Here is a 24230-nt window from a genome sequence, read left to right on the forward strand (position 1 = left end):
AAGCTAAAACAGTTGTCAGGCCTGGTTAGTACGTGGGTGGGTGACCACCTCGGAATACCAGGTGCTGTAAGCATTTTAATGTTTGGCCGTTAACAAGTAGAAAATAATTTTTTCGTCACATATAAAAATAAATTTCACAATGCTTGTAATTGCTTACAGCCACACTACACTGCACAGCCTGTTCTCGTCTGATCACAGAAGCTAAACAGTGTCAGGCCTGGTTAGTACGTGGGTGGGTGACCACCTCGGAATACCAGGTGCTGTAAGCATTTTAATGTTTGGCCGTTAACAAGTAGAAAATAATTTTTTCGTCACATATAAAAATAAATTTCACAATGCTTGTAATTGCTTACAGCCACACTACACTGCACAGCCTGTTCTCGTCTGATCACAGAAGCTAAACAGTGTCAGGCCTGGTTAGTACGTGGGTGGGTGACCACCTCGGAATACCAGGTGCTGTAAGCATTTTAATGTTTGGCCGTTAACAAGTAGAAAATAATTTTTTCAGTCACATATAAAATAAATTTCACAATGCTTGTAATTGCTTACAGCCACACTACACTGCACAGCCTGTTCTCGTCTGATCACAGAAGCTAAACAGTGTCAGGCCTGGTTAGTACGTGGGTGGGTGACCACCTCGGAATACCAGGTGCTGTAAGCATTTTAATGTTTGGCCGTTAACAAGTAGAAAATATTTTTTTCGTCACATATAAAAATAAATTTCACAATGCTTGTAATTGCTTACAGCCACACTACACTGCACAGCCTGTTCTCGTCTGATCACAGAAGCTAAACAGTGTCAGGCCTGGTTAGTACGTGGGTGGGTGACCACCTCGGAATACCAGGTGCTGTAAGCATTTTAATGTTTGGCCGTTAACAAGTAGAAACTGATTTTTTTCGTCACATATAAAAATAAATTTCACAATGCTTGTAATTGCTTACAGCCACACTACACTGCACAGCCTGTTCTCGTCTGATCACAGAAGCTAAACAGTGTCAGGCCTGGTTAGTACGTGGGTGGGTGACCACCTCGGAATACCAGGTGCTGTAAGCATTTTAATGTTTGGCCGTTAACAAGTAGAAACATATTTTCAGGCCATATAAAATAAATTTCACAATGCTTGTAATTGCTTACAGCCACACTACACTGCACAGCCTGTTCTCGTCTGATCACAGAAGCTAAACAGTGTCAGGCCTGGTTAGTACGTGGGTGGGTGACCACCTCGGAATACCAGGTGCTGTAAGCATTTTAATGTTTGGCCGTTAACAAGTAGAAACATATTTTCAGGCCATATAAAAATAAATTTCACAATGCTTGTAATTGCTTACAGCCACACTACACTGCACAGCCTGTTCTCGTCTGATCACAGAAGCTAAACAGTGTCAGGCCTGGTTAGTACGTGGGTGGGTGACCACCTCGGAATACCAGGTGCTGTAAGCATTTTAATGTTTGGCCGTTAACAAGTAGAAAATAATTTTTTCGTCACATATAAAAATAAATTTCACAATGCTTGTAATTGCTTACAGCCACACTACACTGCACAGCCTGTTCTCGTCTGATCACAGAAGCTAAACAGTGTCAGGCCTGGTTAGTACGTGGGTGGGTGACCACCTCGGAATACCAGGTGCTGTAAGCATTTTAATGTTTGGCCGTTAACAAGTAGAAAATAATTTTTTCGTCACATATAAAAATAAATTTCACAATGCTTGTAATTGCTTACAGCCACACTACACTGCACAGCCTGTTCTCGTCTGATCACAGAAGCTAAACAGTGTCAGGCCTGGTTAGTACGTGGGTGGGTGACCACCTCGGAATACCAGGTGCTGTAAGCATTTTAATGTTTGGCCGTTAACAAGTAGAAAATATTTTTTCGTCACATATAAAAATAAATTTCACAATGCTTGTAATTGCTTACAGCCACACTACACTGCACAGCCTGTTCTCGTCTGATCACAGAAGCTAAACAGTGTCAGGCCTGGTTAGTACGTGGGTGGGTGACCACCTCGGAATACCAGGTGCTGTAAGCATTTTAATGTTTGGCCGTTAACAAGTAGAAACATATTTTTCAGTCACATATAAAAATAAATTTCACAATGCTTGTAATTGCTTACAGCCACACTACACTGCACAGCCTGTTCTCGTCTGATCACAGAAGCTAAACAGTGTCAGGCCTGGTTAGTACGTGGGTGGGTGACCACCTCGGAATACCAGGTGCTGTAAGCATTTTAATGTTTGGCCGTTAACAAGTAGAAACATATTTTTCAGGCCATATAAAAATAAATTTCACAATGCTTGTAATTGCTTACAGCCACACTACACTGCACAGCCTGTTCTCGTCTGATCACAGAAGCTAAACAGTGTCAGGCCTGGTTAGTACGTGGGTGGGTGACCACCTCGGAATACCAGGTGCTGTAAGCATTTTAATGTTTGGCCGTTAACAAGTAGAAAATAATTTTTTCGTCACATATAAAAATAAATTTCACAATGCTTGTAATTGCTTACAGCCACACTACACTGCACAGCCTGTTCTCGTCTGATCACAGAAGCTAAACAGTGTCAGGCCTGGTTAGTACGTGGGTGGGTGACCACCTCGGAATACCAGGTGCTGTAAGCATTTTAATGTTTGGCCGTTAACAAGTAGAAAATAATTTTTTCGTCACATATAAAAATAAATTTCACAATGCTTGTAATTGCTTACAGCCACACTACACTGCACAGCCTGTTCTCGTCTGATCACAGAAGCTAAACAGTGTCAGGCCTGGTTAGTACGTGGGTGGGTGACCACCTCGGAATACCAGGTGCTGTAAGCATTTTAATGTTTGGCCGTTAACAAGTAGAAAATAATTTTTTCGTCACATATAAAAATAAATTTCACAATGCTTGTAATTGCTTACAGCCACACTACACTGCACAGCCTGTTCTCGTCTGATCACAGAAGCTAAACAGTGTCAGGCCTGGTTAGTACGTGGGTGGGTGACCACCTCGGAATACCAGGTGCTGTAAGCATTTTAATGTTTGGCCGTTAACAAGTAGAAAATAATTTTTTCGTCACATATAAAAATAAATTTCACAATGCTTGTAATTGCTTACAGCCACACTACACTGCACAGCCTGTTCTCGTCTGATCACAGAAGCTAAACAGTGTCAGGCCTGGTTAGTACGTGGGTGGGTGACCACCTCGGAATACCAGGTGCTGTAAGCATTTTAATGTTTGGCCGTTAACAAGTAGAAAATAATTTTTTTCGTCACATATAAAAATAAATTTCACAATGCTTGTAATTGCTTACAGCCACACTACACTGCACAGCCTGTTCTCGTCTGATCACAGAAGCTAAACAGTGTCAGGCCTGGTTAGTACGTGGGTGGGTGACCACCTCGGAATACCAGGTGCTGTAAGCATTTTAATGTTTGGCCGTTAACAAGTAGAAACATATTTTCAGGCCATATAAAAATAAATTTCACAATGCTTGTAATTGCTTACAGCCACACTACACTGCACAGCCTGTTCTCGTCTGATCACAGAAGCTAAACAGTGTCAGGCCTGGTTAGTACGTGGGTGGGTGACCACCTCGGAATACCAGGTGCTGTAAGCATTTTAATGTTTGGCCGTTAACAAGTAGAAACATATTTTTCAGGCCATATAAAAATAAATTCCACAATGCTTGTAATTGCTTACAGCCACACTACACTGCACAGCCTGTTCTCGTCTGATCACAGAAGCTAAACAGTGTCAGGCCTGGTTAGTACGTGGGTGGGTGACCACCTCGGAATACCAGGTGCTGTAAGCATTTTAATTTTTGGCCGTTAACAAGTAGAAAATAATTTTTTCGTCACATATAAAAATAAATTTCACAATGTTTGCAATTGCTTACAGCCACACTACACTGCACAGCCTGTTCTCGTCTGACCACAGAAGCTAAACAGTGTCAGGCCTGGTTAGTACGTGGGTGGGTGACCACCTCGGAATACCAGGTGCTGTAAGCATTTTAATGTTTGGCCGTTAACAAGTAGAAAATAATTTTTTCGTCACATATAAAATAAATTTCACAATGCTTGTAATTGCTTACAGCCACACTACACTGCACAGCCTGTTCTCGTCTGATCACAGAAGCTAAACAGTGTCAGGCCTGGTTAGTACGTGGGTGGGTGACCACCTCGGAATACCAGGTGCTGTAAGCATTTTAATGTTTGGCCGTTAACAAGTAGAAAATATTTTTTCGTCACATATAAAAATAAATTTCACAATGCTTGTAATTGCTTACAGCCACACTACACTGCACAGCCTGTTCTCGTCTGATCACAGAAGCTAAACAGTGTCAGGCCTGGTTAGTACGTGGGTGGGTGACCACCTCGGAATACCAGGTGCTGTAAGCATTTTAATGTTTGGCCGTTAACAAGTAGAAAATAATTTTTTCGTCACATATAAAAATAAATTTCACAATGCTTGTAATTGCTTACAGCCACACTACACTGCACAGCCTGTTCTCGTCTGATCACAGAAGCTAAACAGTGTCAGGCCTGGTTAGTACGTGGGTGGGTGACCACCTCGGAATACCAGGTGCTGTAAGCATTTTAATGTTTGGCCGTTAACAAGTAGAAAATAATTTTTTCGTCACATATAAAAATAAATTTCACAATGCTTGTAATTGCTTACAGCCACACTACACTGCACAGCCTGTTCTCGTCTGATCACAGAAGCTAAACAGTGTCAGGCCTGGTTAGTACGTGGGTGGGTGACCACCTCGGAATACCAGGTGCTGTAAGCATTTTAATGTTTGGCCGTTAACAAGTAGAAAATAATTTTTTCGTCACATATAAAAATAAATTTCACAATGCTTGTAATTGCTTACAGCCACACTACACTGCACAGCCTGTTCTCGTCTGATCACAGAAGCTAAACAGTGTCAGGCCTGGTTAGTACGTGGGTGGGTGACCACCTCGGAATACCAGGTGCTGTAAGCATTTTAATGTTTGGCCGTTAACAAGTAGAAAATATTTTTTCGTCACATATAAAAATAAATTTCACAATGCTTGTAATTGCTTACAGCCACACTACACTGCACAGCCTGTTCTCGTCTGATCACAGAAGCTAAACAGTGTCAGGCCTGGTTAGTACGTGGGTGGGTGACCACCTCGGAATACCAGGTGCTGTAAGCATTTTAATGTTTGGCCGTTAACAAGTAGAAAATAATTTTTTCGTCACATATAAAAATAAATTTCACAATGCTTGTAATTGCTTACAGCCACACTACACTGCACAGCCTGTTCTCGTCTGATCACAGAAGCTAAACAGTGTCAGGCCTGGTTAGTACGTGGGTGGGTGACCACCTCGGAATACCAGGTGCTGTAAGCATTTTAATGTTTGGCCGTTAACAAGTAGAAACATATTTTTAGGCCATATAAAAAAAAATTTCACAATGCTTGTAATTGCTTACAGCCACACTACACTGCACAGCCTGTTCTCGTCTGATCACAGAAGCTAAACAGTGTCAGGCCTGGTTAGTACGTGGGTGGGTGACCACCTCGGAATACCAGGTGCTGTAAGCATTTTAATGTTTGGCCGTTAACAAGTAGAAAATAATTTTTTCGTCACATATAAAAATAAATTTCACAATGCTTGTAATTGCTTACAGCCACACTACACTGCACAGCCTGTTCTCGTCTGATCACAGAAGCTAAACAGTGTCAGGCCTGGTTAGTACGTGGGTGGGTGACCACCTCGGAATACCAGGTGCTGTAAGCATTTTAATGTTTGGCCGTTAACAAGTAGAAACATATTTTTCAGGACATATAAAAATAAATTTCACAATGCTTGTAATTGCTTACAGCCACACTACACTGCACAGCCTGTTCTCGTCTGATCACAGAAGCTAAACAGTGTCAGGCCTGGTTAGTACGTGGGTGGGTGACCACCTCGGAATACCAGGTGCTGTAAGCATTTTAATGTTTGGCCGTTAACAAGTAGAAACATATTTTTTCGTCACATATAAAAATAAATTTCACAATGCTTGTAATTGCTTACAGCCACACTACACTGCACAGCCTGTTCTCGTCTGATCACAGAAGCTAAACAGTGTCAGGCCTGGTTAGTACGTGGGTGGGTGACCACCTCGGAATACCAGGTGCTGTAAGCATTTTAATGTTTGGCCGTTAACAAGTAGAAAATAATTTTTTCGTCACATATAAAAATAAATTTCACAATGCTTGTAATTGCTTACAGCCACACTACACTGCACAGCCTGTTCTCGTCTGATCACAGAAGCTAAACAGTGTCAGGCCTGGTTAGTACGTGGGTGGGTGACCACCTCGGAATACCAGGTGCTGTAAGCATTTTAATGTTTGGCCGTTAACAAGTAGAAAATAATTTTTTCGTCACATATAAAAATAAATTTCACAATGCTTGTAATTGCTTACAGCCACACTACACTGCACAGCCTGTTCTCGTCTGATCACAGAAGCTAAACAGTGTCAGGCCTGGTTAGTACGTGGGTGGGTGACCACCTCGGAATACCAGGTGCTGTAAGCATTTTAATGTTTGGCCGTTAACAAGTAGAAAATAATTTTTTCAGTCACATATAAAAATAAATTTCACAATGCTTGTAATTGCTTACAGCCACACTACACTGCACAGCCTGTTCTCGTCTGATCACAGAAGCTAAACAGTGTCAGGCCTGGTTAGTACGTGGGTGGGTGACCACCTCGGAATACCAGGTGCTGTAAGCATTTTAATGTTTGGCCGTTAACAAGTAGAAAATATTTTTTCGTCACATATAAAAATAAATTTCACAATGCTTGTAATTGCTTACAGCCACACTACACTGCACAGCCTGTTCTCGTCTGATCACAGAAGCTAAACAGTGTCAGGCCTGGTTAGTACGTGGGTGGGTGACCACCTCGGAATACCAGGTGCTGTAAGCATTTTAATGTTTGGCCGTTAACAAGTAGAAAATAATTTTTTCGTCACATATAAAAATAAATTTCACAATGCTTGTAATTGCTTACAGCCACACTACACTGCACAGCCTGTTCTCGTCTGATCACAGAAGCTAAACAGTGTCAGGCCTGGTTAGTACGTGGGTGGGTGACCACCTCGGAATACCAGGTGCTGTAAGCATTTTAATGTTTGGCCGTTAACAAGTAGAAACATATTTTCAGGCCATATAAAAATAAATTTCACAATGCTTGTAATTGCTTACAGCCACACTACACTGCACAGCCTGTTCTCGTCTGATCACAGAAGCTAAACAGTGTCAGGCCTGGTTAGTACGTGGGTGGGTGACCACCTCGGAATACCAGGTGCTGTAAGCATTTTAATGTTTGGCCGTTAACAAGTAGAAACATATTTTCAGGCCATATAAAAATAAATTTCACAATGCTTGTAATTGCTTACAGCCACACTACACTGCACAGCCTGTTCTCGTCTGATCACAGAAGCTAAACAGTGTCAGGCCTGGTTAGTACGTGGGTGGGTGACCACCTCGGAATACCAGGTGCTGTAAGCATTTTAATGTTTGGCCGTTAACAAGTAGAAAATATTTTTTCGTCACATATAAAAATAAATTTCACAATGTTTGCAATTGCTTACAGCCACACTACACTGCACAGCCTGTTCTCGTCTGATCACAGAAGCTAAACAGTGTCAGGCCTGGTTAGTACGTGGGTGGGTGACCACCTCGGAATACCAGGTGCTGTAAGCATTTTAATGTTTGGCCGTTAACAAGTAGAAAATAATTTTTTTCGTCACATATAAAAATAAATTTCACAATGCTTGTAATTGCTTACAGCCACACTACACTGCACAGCCTGTTCTCGTCTGATCACAGAAGCTAAACAGTGTCAGGCCTGGTTAGTACGTGGGTGGGTGACCACCTCGGAATACCAGGTGCTGTAAGCATTTTAATGTTTGGCCGTTAACAAGTAGAAACATATTTTTTCAGGCCATATAAAAATAAATTTCACAATGCTTGTAATTGCTTACAGCCACACTACACTGCACAGCCTGTTCTCGTCTGATCACAGAAGCTAAACAGTGTCAGGCCTGGTTAGTACGTGGGTGGGTGACCACCTCGGAATACCAGGTGCTGTAAGCATTTTAATGTTTGGCCGTTAACAAGTAGAAAATAATTTTTTCGTCACATATAAAAATAAATTTCACAATGCTTGTAATTGCTTACAGCCACACTACACTGCACAGCCTGTTCTCGTCTGATCACAGAAGCTAAACAGTGTCAGGCCTGGTTAGTACGTGGGTGGGTGACCACCTCGGAATACCAGGTGCTGTAAGCATTTTAATGTTTGGCCGTTAACAAGTAGAAACATATTTTTCAGGCCATATAAAAATAAATTTCACAATGCTTGTAATTGCTTACAGCCACACTACACTGCACAGCCTGTTCTCGTCTGATCACAGAAGCTAAACAGTGTCAGGCCTGGTTAGTACGTGGGTGGGTGACCACCTCGGAATACCAGGTGCTGTAAGCATTTTAATGTTTGGCCGTTAACAAGTAGAAACATATTTTTTCGTCACATATAAAAATAAATTTCACAATGCTTGTAATTGCTTACAGCCACACCTACACTGCACAGCCTGTTCTCGTCTGATCACAGAAGCTAAACAGTGTCAGGCCTGGTTAGTACGTGGGTGGGTGACCACCTCGGAATACCAGGTGCTGTAAGCATTTTAATGTTTGGCCGTTAACAAGTAGAAACATATTTTCAGGCCATATAAAAATAAATTTCACAATGCTTGTAATTGCCTACAGCCACACTACACTGCACAGCCTGTTCTCGCCTGATCACAGAAGCTAAACAGTGTCAGGCCTGGTTGGTACGTGGGTGGGTGACCACCTCGGAATACCAGGTGCTGTAAGCATTTTAATTTTTGGCCGTCAACAAGTAGAAACATATTTTCAGGCCATATAAAAATAAATTTCACAATGCTTGTAGTTGCTTACCGCCACACTACACTGCACAGTCTGTTCTCGTCAGCTTGTGATTTCACTTCCTGTTTGGTGTTTACTCGGGTGTGGTTGCTGGTGATAAGCAGTTGGAATCTGTGAGTATTTTTCTCTTTTTTGCTTAGACAAGTCAATTTTGGTGTTGTAAATTTAATTTTTTGGGAGTTTTATACCTCCCCAACAGACTTTTCTGGTGGGGAGGCTCTTTTTGTTGTTTTTTTCAGGATGGATGTTATGGAGTTGACAACTGCAAGAGAGCATGCAAGTGAGATTGAGACAAAGAATATGGTGAAAGAAGGTAGTACAATTAAGGGGGGAGAGGAAATTAAATACAGTAAGGATTTTACTGTGAGAATGTATCGACAATGCAGGTAATTAGATCAATTAGACTTTTGTGTGGAGGAATTCCAGGTTGCAGACAAACAGGGCCAAAAGCTTTTGAAGTCACCATGTCAAACCAGGTGGCCAAGGACAAACTATTGGATGGGTTTAAAATAGGAGACACAAGAGTTGTGGCTTCCAGTTTGTCCAATGATGAGCTGGTAGTCTCATTCTTGAATTTGCCTATCTATATTAGTGTAAGGAGATACTGGGTAAATTGGAGGGCTGGGGTGTTGCAGCCATTTCCGGCATTCGGCACCGTATGTGGCCTGGGACAAATATTGCGGATGGGACTCGATTTGTGAAGGTGAAATTCACGGATTCAGTGCAATCCTTGCCATATTCTGCTAAGTTTCAGACTGCAGCAGGTGCCCAATTTTTCAGGGTCATTCACGATAGGCAGGTTAAGGTTTGCCGAATGTGTCTGCAGCCAGGACATATTGTAAGGGAGTGTCCGGACTTTATCTGTCATATATGTGGCACTCAGGGACATTACGCTAGAGAGTGCACCAATGAAAGGAACAAGTGTGCTCTGTGCTATAATAAAGCACACAGGCACTGATGAGGAAGTGCCTGCACCTGGACCCATTGTTGGGGGGATCCCGAAGGTGGGCCCCACCCTGAGGCCAGCTGCAAGCAGGGGCACTGCTCAGGATCTGGTAAAGGGGGGAGATCCTGAAGAGGCTTCCCCCCCGGAGCTGGCAGGGGGAGCTCCAATAGTGGGCTCTACCCTGGACAGGACTGGTCAAAAAATAGGACACTGGAGCAGAAGTCTGGAGTGGAGGGAGTTGAGACTGGTGTTGACCTTTCGAGCAATGAAAAGGAGAGACTCTGCTAAGGCAGAGAATCGTGCTGTTGAAACCAGCACTACGGAGTTAAGGTCTCAAGCTCAATCCCTACAAGTACCTTCCGTACCGGTTCTGTCACCTGAACTGAGGAACGCCATAACTTCTGACTCATGCGACTCTGAATCTGACATGGAAATACAGTTGGCCCGAGCTCGAAAAAGAATGAGTCAAGCTTCGCTAAAGAAAATTAAGAAGAAAACGAAATCTAAAGACTCAAGTTGAATGAGTAGCCTTAACATTTGTTTCTTTCACTTTGTGTTTTTTCTCGGGTTGAATGTCTTTGAGTTGCAGTTATGGAAGATATGTTTAAGGTGCGCTCAAACTAGAACATGGAGCAGGGGCTTGTCTTTACCTGCATTAGATCCATTCTTCCTTATTATACTCTTTCAGTGCACAAATAGAGCTTCGCTTTGGTTTGGGTTTAAAACTGCTTTAATGAATGTTATTCAAGAACAGGTGGTGTTGGTTTGTGGTGTTTCTGGAGGAACTGGACAACTGAAGGAGCTGCACGTACATTAAATTGCAGTCTGGATAGACGGTGGACGGCGTGCGGGAGAGTTGGGGTCTAAGGATGCTGCAGGGATGACTGCAGGGATCGTTGAGGGGACACGTGCCTGGGTAGACGTGGTGGGGACGACTGGAGTGACCAATCATACATCTACGATAAAAAAAAACAATATAAAAAGTAAAAGCATTCGCTATGCTTAACATTGGTGTTTTCGGAATAGAAAATTGGAGAAGGGCTTATAACTGGAGTTAGACCGTGAAGTGGAAAAAATAGAAATGGATCCTAATAGAGACAAAACATACTTTATACAGATTAAGACGGAATTAGACCAACTTGAGAAAGAGAAATGTAAAGGTTCGATTCTCAGGAGCAAAGCTCATTATACAATAGAAGGAGAAAAATGCACCAACATTTTTTTAAATCTGGAGAAGAGAAAGCAAGCTAAAAGTTACATCTCAGAGCTTGAAACTGATGAAGGGAAGAAGTTAACAGATTTTGTTGACATCCTTGAAACGGTCCAATCTTATTATAAAAGGCTGTTTCAAAGAGAAGATGTTGATCAGACGAGTGTGAGAAAAGTTTTGAAGACAGTAAGAAGCAAACTTGCGGAAGAGGATAAGCAATTTTGTGATGAGGATGTACAAATTGAGGAAATAAAAGTGGCTATTAAGCAGGCTAAGCCTGGCTAGAGCCCAGGTTGAGATGGGTTTACGAATGAGTTTTATCAAACTTTCTCTGACATATTAGCACCTATCCTAAGAAACCTGTTTTTTATATATGGAAAAAAGAAGGGATATTCCATTATAAATGGCAACAGGAGTCATAACAATCGTGTTTAAAAATAAGGGTAGCCCTCTGAAGTTGGACAATTATAGACCAATTAGTTTGTTGAATACAGACTATAAAATTTTAGCTAAAGTCTTGGCTAACAGATTAAAAGGAGTAGTAGGAACTATTATTTCACCAATACAGGCTTATGGTATACCAGGCAGAGATATAACAGACACTATATGCTCAATTAGAGACACGAGGAAGGGGGTGTCGTGCTGAGCCTTGACCTAAACAAAGCTTTCGATAGAGTTGAGCATAGCTATTTAAAGAAAACTTGGAAACATTTGGTTTTGGTCAGAGAATGGTGGATTGGATTGGTCTTCTGTATGGAAGTGCGATAAGCCGTGTAAAACTTAATGGTGTCCTTACAGATACTTTCTCTGTGGAGCGTTCAGTTCGGCAGGGTTGCCCACTTTCAGTGATCTTATATAGTATTTCGGCAGAGCCATTAGCAACATTCAAAGATAATCAAGCAATCAACTGTGTAAAGGACCCACATGGCCAAAAGAGCTTAATCTATCAGTATGCGGATGACACAACATTTACAGTTAGGGATATGGAAAGTATAAAAAGAATAAGAGTGGATATTGAAACTTATGGGAAGGCGTCAGGGGCTAAAGTTAATAACGACAAATCCGAAATGATGGTAATAGGGAATATTGAGGTTTCAAGGGATGACATACCATACAAATTGTGTACGGATTTTGTTAAAATCTTGGGGTTTTATATTGGGGTGTCTGTGACTGAGGCGAGGGATCTGACCTGGACCGCCATTTTAAATAAAATAAGGCAGTCTCTAATGTTTTGGCGATTAAGGAAACTTAATCTAAGAGGGAAGGTAGTTGTTGTGAATGCTCTGTTATTGTCCAAACTCAATTATGTTTTGGGGGCTGTTGATTTGCCTGACTGGGTCATTAGCGAAGTAAGAAAGGTGGTGCGTACCTTCTTATGGGGTGGGAAGAAAGTTGAAATAGCGCACAAGACCTTGATAGCAGACTACAGAGAGGGTGGCCTGAAGTTGGTCGATTTGCATACCAAAAGACAATCAATAAGAATAAAAACTGTTAAAAAATATCTTTATGATAAAGTTGAATATGGATGGAAAGGCTTATTCAAAGATTTTTTACATAAAATTGGGGGATGTGGAGAGAGTGGTATTTTCATGGAAATAAGGCGGGATATGATGGGAGAAATTCCAGCTTTCTATTGTGAAGTGCTTAGTGCATGGGCAGAATTTATTAAGTATATCCGTTATGATTGTGAAAATATTCACCAGATTATAGATCAGCCAATCTTCCTAAATCCTATGATAAAAGTGCAAGGAAAAACAATTTATAATAAATATTTAATGTCGGCAGGGATAAGTAAGATAAGGGACATTATATACGAGTTTGTACCGGGGTTCTTGCCAAATAGAGCTATTCAAGAAATAGTTATGGATAGAGATAATAAAATTAGTGCAACAATGGTTGATAAAGTATTTGACAACATTAGACTAGGTTTGCCAAAAGCAAAAAATACTGAAAATACTGTACAGACAGAGAATGCGCATTATCGTGAGGACAGAATCCCAGATTTTTTCATTGTGATAATGGCAAAAAGGAAACATTTGTCAGAAGCAAAAGTTAAATGTGTATACAAAATCTTGCTAGAAAGTGAATTAAAACCTCCAGCCTCAGAAAAGATGTGGACAGAGGTTTTCCAAAAGCATAGTGTTGAAGACATTTGGAGGACCTTGAACGTCAGGTATAATTGTTTGGACTGTAAAAATTTGGAATTTAAATTGAGACATAAAAAGGATATACACAAATGTGATGTTGCATCAAATCAATGGGGATGTTAAAAGGGCCTCTGCTGAGCCCTCCAATCTCGTCAGTTCACAGCAGCACAACACTTCACCGTCTGGACCGTCAGTACATGTTGACACATTGTTCTTTCTCCTTTCCCCTCTCACTGTGTCTGTCCCATTGTCTTTCCTCAGTATGTCGAGAGCCAAGACGTATCTCCTGCCTCCCCCGTGGAGGAGGAGGAGGAGAAGAAGAAGGAGGAGATGATGCTGAAGCCCAGGAAATGGATTATCCTTGGGGTTGTATGCCCAACAAAGGGAAGCTCCTCTTACGCTCGAGTGCCTCGCGCACTTGGAACAGCGGAAGAGGGAGGGGTAACATTATTCACCGGGTGCTCTTGCCCTGCTCCATGGGTAATTATTATCATGGTCTTTCCTGCCTCTGCGTCCCCGCCTGGAGTCGGCGTGTCTCACTCATGACACTCATGACTCATGACATTTCTCCTCTTAGAGACATACATCGAGAGTTACAAGAGCTATTACACCAACAGGTACGGGAGCAGGAAAATAGATAAGGGTGTGATCAGCAGGATCAGCCGCCTCAAGGGTTTGCTGCGCTACATGGAAGTTTGTCTATAACCCTGCCCGTGTCAACAGGTGAGATCAGTTGCCCATTTCAAACCATGTCTGACAGTGTCGCTTTCCCTCTACAGATGGATAATGGAGCTAAGCAGCAACCAAAAAAAGATAACCACTGTGCACTTCTACATCTACCAAATCTGCCAATTCATGAGCTACATGAAGAGGAGCCGCCCTAACAGCTGCAGGATGGCGAATACACAGACTTTGAAGTTGCTGGAGCTGCTGGAAAATGGCAAGGGGAACACTAAACTGCCAATTACGCTTCACCAAAACAAGGTGACGCGTGCCAAGAGCAGGAGATGATCCTCAGATGCACCCGCCTGGCACCCAGATTTATCGAAAACGCCTTGGGTGAGTTCTCTTCGGTCCGCCCTCACGGCTACACATTTTTTCCTCTTCGCCGCCTGTCACTGACTCTCCTTTCCAATCTTTCAGACGAGCTGGAGAAAGACCCACGTCAGACCACCCTCCACTACCAGCTCCATGGCTACCTTACTGCTTACTGGGTGTGCATTAAGTGGCCACAGGCCAGGCGTCTTCACAAACATGCAGAACAACCAGGTGAATGCAGGAGCAAAGGAGAATACGCCACAGGGGGTCCTTATCAGGGTAAGCCCGCAGTGACCGGTCCAAACACGCAGCAGACGTGACTTGACGCTCTAATAACTCTGTCTGGGGGGGGGAGGGTTAACAAAAGGGCTAACCGGTAGCTCACGCTAGCCAAACTGCTATTAGCCTAGCTAACATCCGGTTTCGGACATTTCAAAAGGAGTATTTTTTAAAGCATAAAGCGTAACTGTTCTGCACTGCCATCCTTCGATGGTGCTATGAGCCTTATCCCCGCATTACTATCGAATATTAATGTTAGTAAAGGCAGTTTTGATAACTTTTATGTTGAAACCTCTTAGCCACCGATCTGCTACAGCGACACCTAGCGCCCGGAGGTAGAATTGCATAACCAAAGGCAAGCGGATTAAATGATTTTACAGGACAAACCGGTCCTCAGAATATTATTTCAACAAATAATGTTTTGTTTAACTTGGGCTTTGCATTGTGAATGGGTTGAAACACATGCCAAAAAATTGTTTTTAACTCCATTCCATGTTTTTTGGAATCAGATCTTCAGTGAACAAGGATTCACTTAATTAATCTGATTATGATTAACCACTTTTGTTTTGTCTTTTGTTTGTTTTGCATGTAAATATTTCCTTAGCTTAGCTTCTTTTTAATCTTCATTTTGCTTAGTAGTTTAGTTAAGTTTTACTAGCCTATGTAACAGGTTTAATTTGTTATGATTCCACTTGTCATTATTTTTCATTCGGCTCACTATATTATGGGGAAACAGCGCCCTCTATTGGTGGTCGGCTACGATAAGAGCAGTGTGTACAGCTACCTCGTTGCCATTATATGCAAGACGGGCACGAGGTGAGTTCTTCGCTGTTAGCACAGTGGTAAAGTATGATGTATTATGAGCCATTGTCAATTGTATGATCCCTGGCGGGATGTATTTATGGCAAATGAGGTACTACGTGCATTTTATTATCGTTATAACACTGTGCTAAACTAAATATGTTTGGAAATAACAGCTAGTTTGATGCTAATTGCTAATGCTGTTCCTCGTAGAGGTGCTGTTGCTGCTGTGAAGAGCCTATATGTGACCAGTACATATCCTGTTCCACGCAGGTATTTGTTTTATTTTGCTGCCTTTCTTTTAAATATAAATGTATTATTGTGGCCTTTATATGCAAGACGGGCACGAGAGGTGCTGTTGCTGCTGTGAAGAGCCTATATGTGACCAGTACATATCCTGTTCCACGCAGATTAAACGCATCATTCCACATCTTCCGTCTCTTGGCCATCTTTAAAACACAACGCGGAGGTATTATACTAGGAAAACACGAAAACAAGACTACTTCTATCTGGACCGAGCTGAACAAACAGACGGCCAAGTTCAGTACGGTTACACCTAGTAGAGAGGATTTGTTAATGGAAATATTGTGTTAATTCAGGTAAACAGCATTACATAGTGATGTTCTCTGGATGTTCATTTTATTTCTGTTAATAAATTCTTGAACTTGAAAAGAAGTTGTCACTCCTTTATTTTATGTGTGCAGGTTTTGCTGTTAAAAGATTGCTAGTGCTCGAATTCATCCCTTTCAACCGTTGTCCTTATATCAGCCTAAGAGCTAAACATCACCAGACAATACTTAACAGAGAGTTATTTATGAAACATTAAATGACTTTAAACAGTGTATAATTGCACAACACTTTCCCGGATGGCTTCCAGCTTCCTTACGCCTTAGCCCCTCCCAAAAGCGCATAATTAGTTGAGTCAATTGGAAAAGCTTCCCCGTGTTTCCCTTCCCGCCTCCACCTGTTCTCATCTAGTACCATTTCCGACACGTTGGTGCAGCGTGGGCTAAAAAGCCATTAAAAACTCATGTAACTAGTATACAAGTCCCAGCCGCACGTTGGCTACAAGCTTCTGCACATCTTGGTCCCTCCCATGAAGCCCTGGCCCATCTCCATATTCATAAAATAATTTTAATCTAATTAAAAAGGACCGACATGAGGTAATGGGTCTGTACACTAACTTGACCATTCGGTCCCGGTCTCACGGGCGCCACACTGTGGACGGACCCTGCAGTGCGACTGATCCTTTCGAGCCGTCGAAGAATCGTGACAGCTTCAACCCGCCGGCCTACTAGTTTCCGTACGGGCTGGGTAACAGCTTCCGCCCCATTGCACCCGATCTCCGTTTTGGCCCAAAAGGGGTGTGAAGGAAAACAATTTATAATAAATCTTTTATGTTAGCAGGGATAAATAATATAAGGGATGTTATATATGAATTTGTACCAGGGTTCTTAAACTGTTATGGTCATGCAATTAAAGGAACAATGGTTGACAAAGTGTTTCATTAAATTGAGTTTACCAAAAGACGGCTACTGAAATTACAGAGAACGTGCAGCATGGTGATAACAGAATCCCAGATTTATTCATTAAGGTAATGACAAAAAGAAAACATTTGTCTGAAGTGAAAGTTAAATTGATATAACATCTTGCTAGCAAAGTAAATAAAACCTCGAGCCTCAGAAAAAATGTGGAAAGAGGTTCTCCAAAACCAGTGTTAAAGACATTTGGAGGAACTTGAATGTTAAGTACAATTGTTTGGATTGTGAAAACTTTAAATTGAGACACAATAGAGTATACACAAATGTGGTGTTGCATCAAATTAATGGAGATGCTAAAAGGGAATGTAATGTGTGTTGATGAGCCAGAGAGATGTTTACATGTATTTTTTGTACGTTAAAGACTGGATGGGTTTAAAGTAAAGTTGAAAAATTGATGGAAGACAACTGGAACATTGACATAAAAGAATGATTGGAAAAAATATTTTGCTTTTTGGTATATGTGAAAAAAGTAGTAAATTTGCTTATATGCCGTTTGGTTAAGAAGAAATCTTGCTCAATTTTAAGGGAAGGTAACTGATGATGTGCGCGGGATGAAAACTGTAATGGCGGTCTGACAGTGTTTTTTTCCCCCACACCATAAAGACATGTAAATAAACATTTCCTTTGTAAAGATTAAATCAAAAACTGTAAATTGAAACAATAAAAATGTATCATAATGATCCGTATTAGACTTTATTGCTAAGTGCTGTTGCACACTTACCATTTCTTTAAGTTAGGTTGTTTTGAGTTTATACCGGAACAAATGTGTGGCTTCCAGGGGAGGAGCGGTGGTTCGGTGGATTGGCGGGGTGAAAGCTGTCCCATTCTGTTCGTCCTAAAATAAAGTGTTGGCAGCAAAACCTTGGTCTGGTGCTTGGGTGTAATAACGGAATGTTACACTAGTCACACAAAAATTTATTCATTTAAAAGAAATCTTCTACGCTTAATTTTAAAGTCTAACTCTTGGACTGAAAAAAAATCCTGAAAACCGTTGAATAACTTCCAGGACAAGGTAAACTTTGAATATTCATGCATCAAACGTGTTCAAATTAAGTTTAAATATGAAATATTGCGCATTTTTTACACCAATTATGGTATTCCGCGTTTGAGTGCTGCTTCCGTTTACGATCGGCCATTTCTGACGTGTGACGTCAGTTCAAGAACACGGAGAATGCGCGACGTGAACTTGCATAGAAACACACAGGCGTTTACATTGTACAACCGGTACGCCGAACAAGGATATGTGGATGTTTTCCACTATCTTCTTTCACACACCAAATCTGCTGATCCACATCTACTTTGCGCAAGCACTTTAAAAAAAAAAAACGCCGAACTAAGTCCACAATAAAATGCCTTCTAGGTGCGTAGTTGGTGGCTGTAGTGCAGACCGCGGTGAAGTTGATTTGACATTGGACATTCAAGCTCCGCGGAGTCAGCGGGATCTAGCTCACGGTTGATCCGGTTGAAGGACTCCGTTTTCGGCCAGCGTCTCTCGGCTGCTCCCTTCTCCTATACGCGGTGGGACCGTCAACAAATCTGATTTCATTTTTGTTTCTCAAGAGTGCTCTGCTGACTCCGGAGCTTGAATGTCCAATGTCAAACCAACTTCACCGCGGTCTAGTGCAGGCCAGAAAGTAGCGCTACATACTTGGCCGGTGGATCAAAAGGTCCGAAAGAAATGGGATAAATTCGTAAAAGAAACATGAAAGGACTGGATTGCCGGCAGTGACAAGTGTTTTATGCAATTCATACTTCACGAGCGAGGATTTTGAGGGGTACTTACAATGGAGCATGGACTCTATGTCTTGGGCAGCGTTAGATATAGTCTCCTCAGGTTCACCTTGTTCAAACTCCGTTTCTTCATGTGTGTGTGTGTGTATATATATATATTAGTATCGGAGTCGCCGATGCTTGAGGTAGAGTTTGTAGATGTATCAGACATTTCTTTTTAATAATTTTTTTGTACGTAGAGTAAGAGGTATTAATTGAATTGAATAAATCGGTAGCGAAAGTCGTAGTGTTAGGAGCCGGATGCACGGTACTTGTTCTGTTTGTTACGTCACATTCCGAAACAGCCCGATTAAAGAAAGTTCGAGCTCTTTAGCTTATACAGCAACTTTTATCGAAATTACTTCCAAACGGCGCACATAATTCACATATAATATACTTTTTTTTACTCTGGTGACTATTTGGATGCATCTGCGCAAAAATACATTCAGTCCAAGAGTTAGACTTTAAGATTAAATATACGCATTGTGCTGTATATACGCACCTAGCTTGTGGCCTCTACTTCATTTATTCTGGCAAATATGTTCAATTGGCTGAAATTTGGGAAACGGTCATGCAGGTGAGACATCTAAGGTCAAAGTTAGTGATGAAGGAGGGGAAGAACAAACAGAGGAGAATTTCAACAGATCCAAGAGAAGAAAACAAGAGAGAATCAGAAAATCTCTCTCTCCTGACTTTACGTCAGCAGAGGAAAAAAAAAATATTCAGGCCGAAAGTTTTATTTACGAGATTAAATTGAGTGTCTATTGATGGCGAAGCACCTGCAAACAGCGCTGCCCATGTTGCCGTGATTGAACCGGTGACAAGCACTGATGCGCATGTCACACCCAGACTGCTGCTGAGGGGGGGATTAGTGACGCGGTTTCTTGACTATGTTCACACACAGAGCTGTAATACTTTTCATTGGGATTTAGATAGGTGGAGTTCATTTTAAAGATGCGGTTTTAGCGCATATTCAGACAAGAACAGGGAAACCGGCAACTGGCAGTGGGGCTGCCAGTAGCTGAGGTGTGTCGCTATGGGCCTGTTTACCTGCTGAATGTAACTTTGTGAAACAACCAGGATATAATGTTTTATTTCTCTGATTAATAACAGCTTTATCAAGCGTTCTGTTATTGTTACTCTGTGCTGTTCTACCAGTTTGCTCGCTCGCTCGTCATCGATCAAACTTCTTCATGTTTGTATTTTGCGGCGTAAATTGTGAGTCAGACTCAGATTAAGAAGCTGGTATATGAATTACGTAAAATCAGAACACGCACAGGTAGATTATCAGAGTTTAGTCCGTGAACCCACCTGGATGGCTGCTTCAGAGACGTTTCAGGTTCTGGAGGTATGACCGATCTGAGTCTCTTTCTCTCTGACCCACCGATGCACCTGAAAATCTTCTGATTATGTCATGGATGTTCATGATTCTGTCATGGATGTTGTGGACTTTATTGCAATTTAATTTAAATTAAATTATGTTCTAATTTTATTTACATAACCTTTGTTATGAGGGTTGAGTTGTAACTGTAACTGCATTTTTTTTTCTAAAGATTGGGGGTGCGTTAACCTGGTTGGGACACAGAAGGGGGTGCGCGGCGAACAAAGTTTGGGAACCGCTGTTCTAAAGCAACAGAGAATTAAATTATCACAATGGCTAAAATAAAACCAGAGCAACGATTGCCCAATTATTCATAATACAACATATTCAGATTAAAATAAATGGACACTCAAATTAATCAGAGGAAGGGCAGCAGCCGATTTACACTATGTTGTGAGAAAAATATGCAGTATACATAATTGTAGAACTAATATTTATAGTAGCTAAAACATTCACAAAAGAACAGCAGTGTTTGAGAGTCAACGTAAATGGTTCATGATCAGATCAGAACCTGTGACCATTAGAATGTTGGAAACACTTATTGAGGATAATCTGTAATTATCTAAAATGTGGAGGCAGAGGGTCTGTTTATAAATCTTTAAATATCTGTTGTTTTAACACTGAAAATGCAACACAGGCAGTAAAACTAATTAAAAACCTAAAAAAAACACTATTTGTTCAAAATAACAGCACAAATTCATACTAAAAATCTAAAATTAAAATTAGTTAATGAGTAATGACTGGAATATAAAGATTTTTTTAAAACCCTGATGGAAAGCAGATACAGAGCAACGTTTTTATTTAAAAACAAGAACAATCCATGCTAAAAATCTGAAATAGTTAAAATCCAATAATGTAGCATACTTGGTATGTGAATAGCACATTAGTGTATTTTTTTAAGCTATACAAAATACTAAGGACGGTTATTTGAATAAAGCATGATAAATTCATGGAAAAAAAATCTGAAGTTGATGAAATCGGTTCATGTGACCCGCTTTAAATGTTATGTTAATTTATTTTTGTTGATGTTTTCCTTTTTACTGCATTTCTTTGCTTTTTGCCTTCTAGGTAATTCTTGCATTATTTTTTACTTGGAGTCTTGTGTTTGTGTCCTGCCAGATTATGTATTTGTATTTCTATTCAGCTCCATTCATGTTTATTTCAGTCTGTCACCCTCTACCAGAGCTCAAGCCAATTTACCTCATTCAATCCACCTGTGTTCATTATGTAGCATCTGTATCACCTGGGACTCTTTGTACCAACGTCTCAGAGTCATTCTCGGCCAGATTGGCAAATGACTATTGTGTTTGAGTAATCTTTACAGCCTGTTTTGACCCTAGCCTCAGGTTTTTGGATTTTCTGTTTGCCTTGCTGGGCACCACATTGGCTCTCTGATTCTGGACATGACCTTGGACTGTTTTGACAACGATTGCAGCCAAGCGCTTTGTTCTTGTCTGTCTTCTCATACCCTGTCTGCTCCCCTCTGGAAATTATTTCTGCCCATATCTGCTTTTATTTTATTGCTTTGTTTTTCACAAGAAAGCCAGACACGGAATATAACTCCGTGTCTGGCTTGAATATTGGGTACTCTGATCTGCTGCTTAAGACTCTATTAGGTCACTAGTTTTAATCAATCAACATTCATTTCATTGATTTAAAAGCACAAAAATGTCCTTTTCAAATTAAATCTAATAAAAACTTTTCATTGTTTTGTTAAAAAACACATTGATTTAATAGGTACACAAATTCATTCATAAATAATTAAAATCTGATAAAAAAAATTAACTGACTTATCTAAACAGCACAAAATTCAGTAATAATGTAAAATCAGAATTCCTTAGTGTTTGTGATTTATTTGAAAACACGCTGTCCACACAGATGACAACACAAAATATCAAAAATAGTTAAACAGACACCTTCGGTCCAACATTTTCTAAATCATGGATTGGAGGCTATAGGACTTGCAGGATTGAAAAAGGACATCAATTCTGACACAGACCAAAAGAAGGACAGACAGTGGATCTTCCTGTTGGACACTAAACAACCCTTTGGTTTGAAAGTCAAAAAGGAATTTACTTTGAGCCTGGGGGTCATGGGGCCTGAGTTATGTATTTTTTCCTTACTCAGGTCTCATCACCTAAACCCAATTAGGTTAAGAAGAACTATGAGACAAAAAAAGCTCACTGATTTGGCTGTAATGACCATTGAAAAGCAGTACTTGATCGATTTAAATCCAGATAAGATAATTGACACCATCTCATTTTGTCACAAATTGGTGTTAATTGGCTGTTTATGATAGAATTTGGGATGCAAATTTGACCATATCTGATTAGTTTATGTGTGTATGACGAAGAAAATCAATGCAGTGTACCATGTTTTGGTTTTTACTTCTTGGATATTTGTGTCTCAGTTGCTGTAGGTTTAAGAAAATTTAGGGTATCACTCTGCACTCCCTGATTTTGTCTCCCCCATCAATGATCAGAGACCAGTGGAGTGGTAAAGCGGCTTAAATTATTAGCTTTTTGTACCAGAAAATTGTGTTCTGTTGAAATTATTTAAAAACCTTATTTAGAGCCACTGATCCTTGATCATTCAGTATCTGCCCAAATGTGTTAAAAATAGGTAGCAGGAGATGTGACGTGTACTTCATGTTTTTTTCCATGTTTGCAATGGGAAATTAAGTAGGCACGATCAGTGACTTAGGTCCGTTTTTGCATTTTGTTATGAACAACTCGCTACACCATGCATGTTGAATCATAGATGTTAGAAATCCGGTTACCTGCTTAAGCCTTTTTTTCTTTTTGGAGGTAATGTCAACTAACTTGAGTCCTCCATATTTATATGGAGCGATTAATATTTTGTGTGCAAATTCCTTTTACTTTTCCAAATTAAATTTATAATACCTCTATTTGGTTTAAGTACTGCAAGGAAGTCATACACACTGATTAAACTTTCAAGCCAGCTCAATCCAACCCCCCCAACACCATATTTTTTCAAGTTTAGCAAATATTTTGGGATCAATAGCTTTTTTAAGTCTGAAAACACTCCAACTGCTTCACTTTATCTATGCACTTGGCACTAAAGGAATTAATAGAAATATTTTGTGATGGTGCTCTGTTCGGACATAGTGTTTTTCAATAATCTGTAAGTAGTTTTTAGAGTATTTCAGAAAATTGGGGGTGTAAGGAGGTGGGACTAATTAGTAAAACAGTGCTTGTCTCCAGTTTTTAATACTGGTGCCACCGTTGCAATTTTAATTTTGTTGTTTGGGAAAAATGCCTGATTGAAAGGACATATTGCACATCAGGGTTAAAAGTTTTGCTTTTTCTTCAAACCTTTTTTATTTTATTTTTTTTACAATTGTCATTTCAGTCTGTAGAGATTTTCTTCTTACAAATTTTAACAATTTCTATTATTTCCTTTTCATCAGTTGCACTTTAAAAAAATTATTATTAGGGTTTTATGTCCTAGACATCTACATATCTACTATGTGTTGCTGGAGGTACCAATGTTTGTCCTACATTCACAAAGAAATCATTAAATCCATTTACCATATCTTGCATATTATCGATGGTCCTGTCATTTTCACTAAAATTATCAGAATAATTTATATTTCTTTTGTATGCCTTACAATGTAATTTAGAACATTCCATAATCCATTAATATAATTTTTCCAGCAATTTGTTGTATTCTTAGACTTCCTCGTAATGTTAATTTGTTTATATATTCCTTATACTTTTCTTCTGCATCGGTAGTCGTATGTTTTATGAATAGTCTGTATAATTTATGTTTCTTTTTACAGGTATTTTGTATCCCTTTGGTGACTCATGGACTATTTGTGTAAATATGTATACTTTTGTATTGTTTAATTGGGCAGTTTCTATGATATAACAAACTCCTCTGTATTTTTTATAGATAATTTCCCAGCCCTGTGCCATTAAATCATTTGTAATGCAACTATTCTTTCCTGTTTTTACTATTAAAATATTATAAATACAAATAGTTATTTTTCTTTCTCTGGTTGCAATAGTTAACTGTAAAAGTAGTTAAATGATTACTGAGATCTTTCACCAGAGAAAATAACTTTGGATCAATCAGAAGCAGTGAAGTCTTGTTTTTTGACCCAGGAGAGACACTTCTGACGCTGTGTCATGCTCAAGAGGGGCATGACACA

General features: G+C 40.3%; 2 protein-coding genes and 45 pseudogenes across 6 annotated transcripts in view; 46 read left to right on the forward strand and 1 right to left on the reverse strand.

The window, feature by feature from the left end:
• The window catches only part of LOC105922701 (C-type lectin domain family 10 member A), a 512726-nt gene that overhangs the window by 368205 nt on the left and 120291 nt on the right, over nucleotides 1–24230 (reverse strand). The gene's annotated exons all lie outside the window — the stretch shown is intronic.
• LOC118562734 lies at nucleotides 152–269 on the forward strand (annotated as a pseudogene).
• On the forward strand, nucleotides 348–465 carry LOC118562748 (annotated as a pseudogene).
• On the forward strand, nucleotides 544–661 carry LOC118562759 (annotated as a pseudogene).
• Nucleotides 740–857, forward strand: LOC118562770 (annotated as a pseudogene).
• Nucleotides 937–1054, forward strand: LOC118562781 (annotated as a pseudogene).
• Nucleotides 1130–1247, forward strand: LOC118562738 (annotated as a pseudogene).
• Nucleotides 1324–1441, forward strand: LOC118562739 (annotated as a pseudogene).
• LOC118562740 lies at nucleotides 1520–1637 on the forward strand (annotated as a pseudogene).
• Nucleotides 1716–1833, forward strand: LOC118562741 (annotated as a pseudogene).
• On the forward strand, nucleotides 1911–2028 carry LOC118562742 (annotated as a pseudogene).
• LOC118562743 lies at nucleotides 2107–2224 on the forward strand (annotated as a pseudogene).
• On the forward strand, nucleotides 2302–2419 carry LOC118562744 (annotated as a pseudogene).
• LOC118562745 lies at nucleotides 2498–2615 on the forward strand (annotated as a pseudogene).
• LOC118562746 lies at nucleotides 2694–2811 on the forward strand (annotated as a pseudogene).
• Nucleotides 2890–3007, forward strand: LOC118562747 (annotated as a pseudogene).
• Nucleotides 3086–3203, forward strand: LOC118562749 (annotated as a pseudogene).
• LOC118562750 lies at nucleotides 3283–3400 on the forward strand (annotated as a pseudogene).
• Nucleotides 3477–3594, forward strand: LOC118562751 (annotated as a pseudogene).
• LOC118562752 lies at nucleotides 3672–3789 on the forward strand (annotated as a pseudogene).
• On the forward strand, nucleotides 3868–3985 carry LOC118562779 (annotated as a pseudogene).
• LOC118562753 lies at nucleotides 4063–4180 on the forward strand (annotated as a pseudogene).
• Nucleotides 4258–4375, forward strand: LOC118562754 (annotated as a pseudogene).
• LOC118562755 lies at nucleotides 4454–4571 on the forward strand (annotated as a pseudogene).
• On the forward strand, nucleotides 4650–4767 carry LOC118562756 (annotated as a pseudogene).
• On the forward strand, nucleotides 4846–4963 carry LOC118562757 (annotated as a pseudogene).
• On the forward strand, nucleotides 5041–5158 carry LOC118562758 (annotated as a pseudogene).
• Nucleotides 5237–5354, forward strand: LOC118562760 (annotated as a pseudogene).
• LOC118562761 lies at nucleotides 5431–5548 on the forward strand (annotated as a pseudogene).
• Nucleotides 5627–5744, forward strand: LOC118562762 (annotated as a pseudogene).
• On the forward strand, nucleotides 5822–5939 carry LOC118562763 (annotated as a pseudogene).
• LOC118562764 lies at nucleotides 6018–6135 on the forward strand (annotated as a pseudogene).
• On the forward strand, nucleotides 6214–6331 carry LOC118562765 (annotated as a pseudogene).
• LOC118562766 lies at nucleotides 6410–6527 on the forward strand (annotated as a pseudogene).
• LOC118562767 lies at nucleotides 6607–6724 on the forward strand (annotated as a pseudogene).
• LOC118562768 lies at nucleotides 6802–6919 on the forward strand (annotated as a pseudogene).
• Nucleotides 6998–7115, forward strand: LOC118562769 (annotated as a pseudogene).
• On the forward strand, nucleotides 7192–7309 carry LOC118562771 (annotated as a pseudogene).
• Nucleotides 7386–7503, forward strand: LOC118562772 (annotated as a pseudogene).
• On the forward strand, nucleotides 7581–7698 carry LOC118562773 (annotated as a pseudogene).
• LOC118562774 lies at nucleotides 7778–7895 on the forward strand (annotated as a pseudogene).
• LOC118562775 lies at nucleotides 7974–8091 on the forward strand (annotated as a pseudogene).
• Nucleotides 8170–8287, forward strand: LOC118562776 (annotated as a pseudogene).
• On the forward strand, nucleotides 8365–8482 carry LOC118562777 (annotated as a pseudogene).
• On the forward strand, nucleotides 8561–8679 carry LOC118562782 (annotated as a pseudogene).
• LOC118562783 lies at nucleotides 8756–8873 on the forward strand (annotated as a pseudogene).
• Nucleotides 10647–15958, forward strand: LOC118562683. Of its 5 annotated transcripts, none has more exons than XR_004930748.1 (4): nucleotides 10647–13863; nucleotides 14026–14305; nucleotides 14390–14563; nucleotides 15578–15958. XR_004930748.1 is itself a non-coding variant. In XM_036135404.1 (3 exons), exons 1-3 carry the CDS (start codon nucleotides 14254–14256, stop codon nucleotides 15595–15597), a joined length of 246 nt encoding a protein of 81 aa, XP_035991297.1. In that variant the 5' UTR covers nucleotides 10647–14253; the 3' UTR covers nucleotides 15598–15958. The 5 variants fall into 4 exon arrangements, 1 of the variants encoding a protein (XP_035991297.1); XR_004930749.1 differs by having other exon boundaries at nucleotides 10647–13726; XR_004930747.1 differs by having other exon boundaries at nucleotides 10647–14305.

The sequence above is a fragment of the Fundulus heteroclitus genome, chromosome 3, assembly GCF_011125445.2.
Source record: "Fundulus heteroclitus isolate FHET01 chromosome 3, MU-UCD_Fhet_4.1, whole genome shotgun sequence".
NCBI lineage: Eukaryota > Metazoa > Chordata > Actinopteri > Cyprinodontiformes > Fundulidae > Fundulus > Fundulus heteroclitus.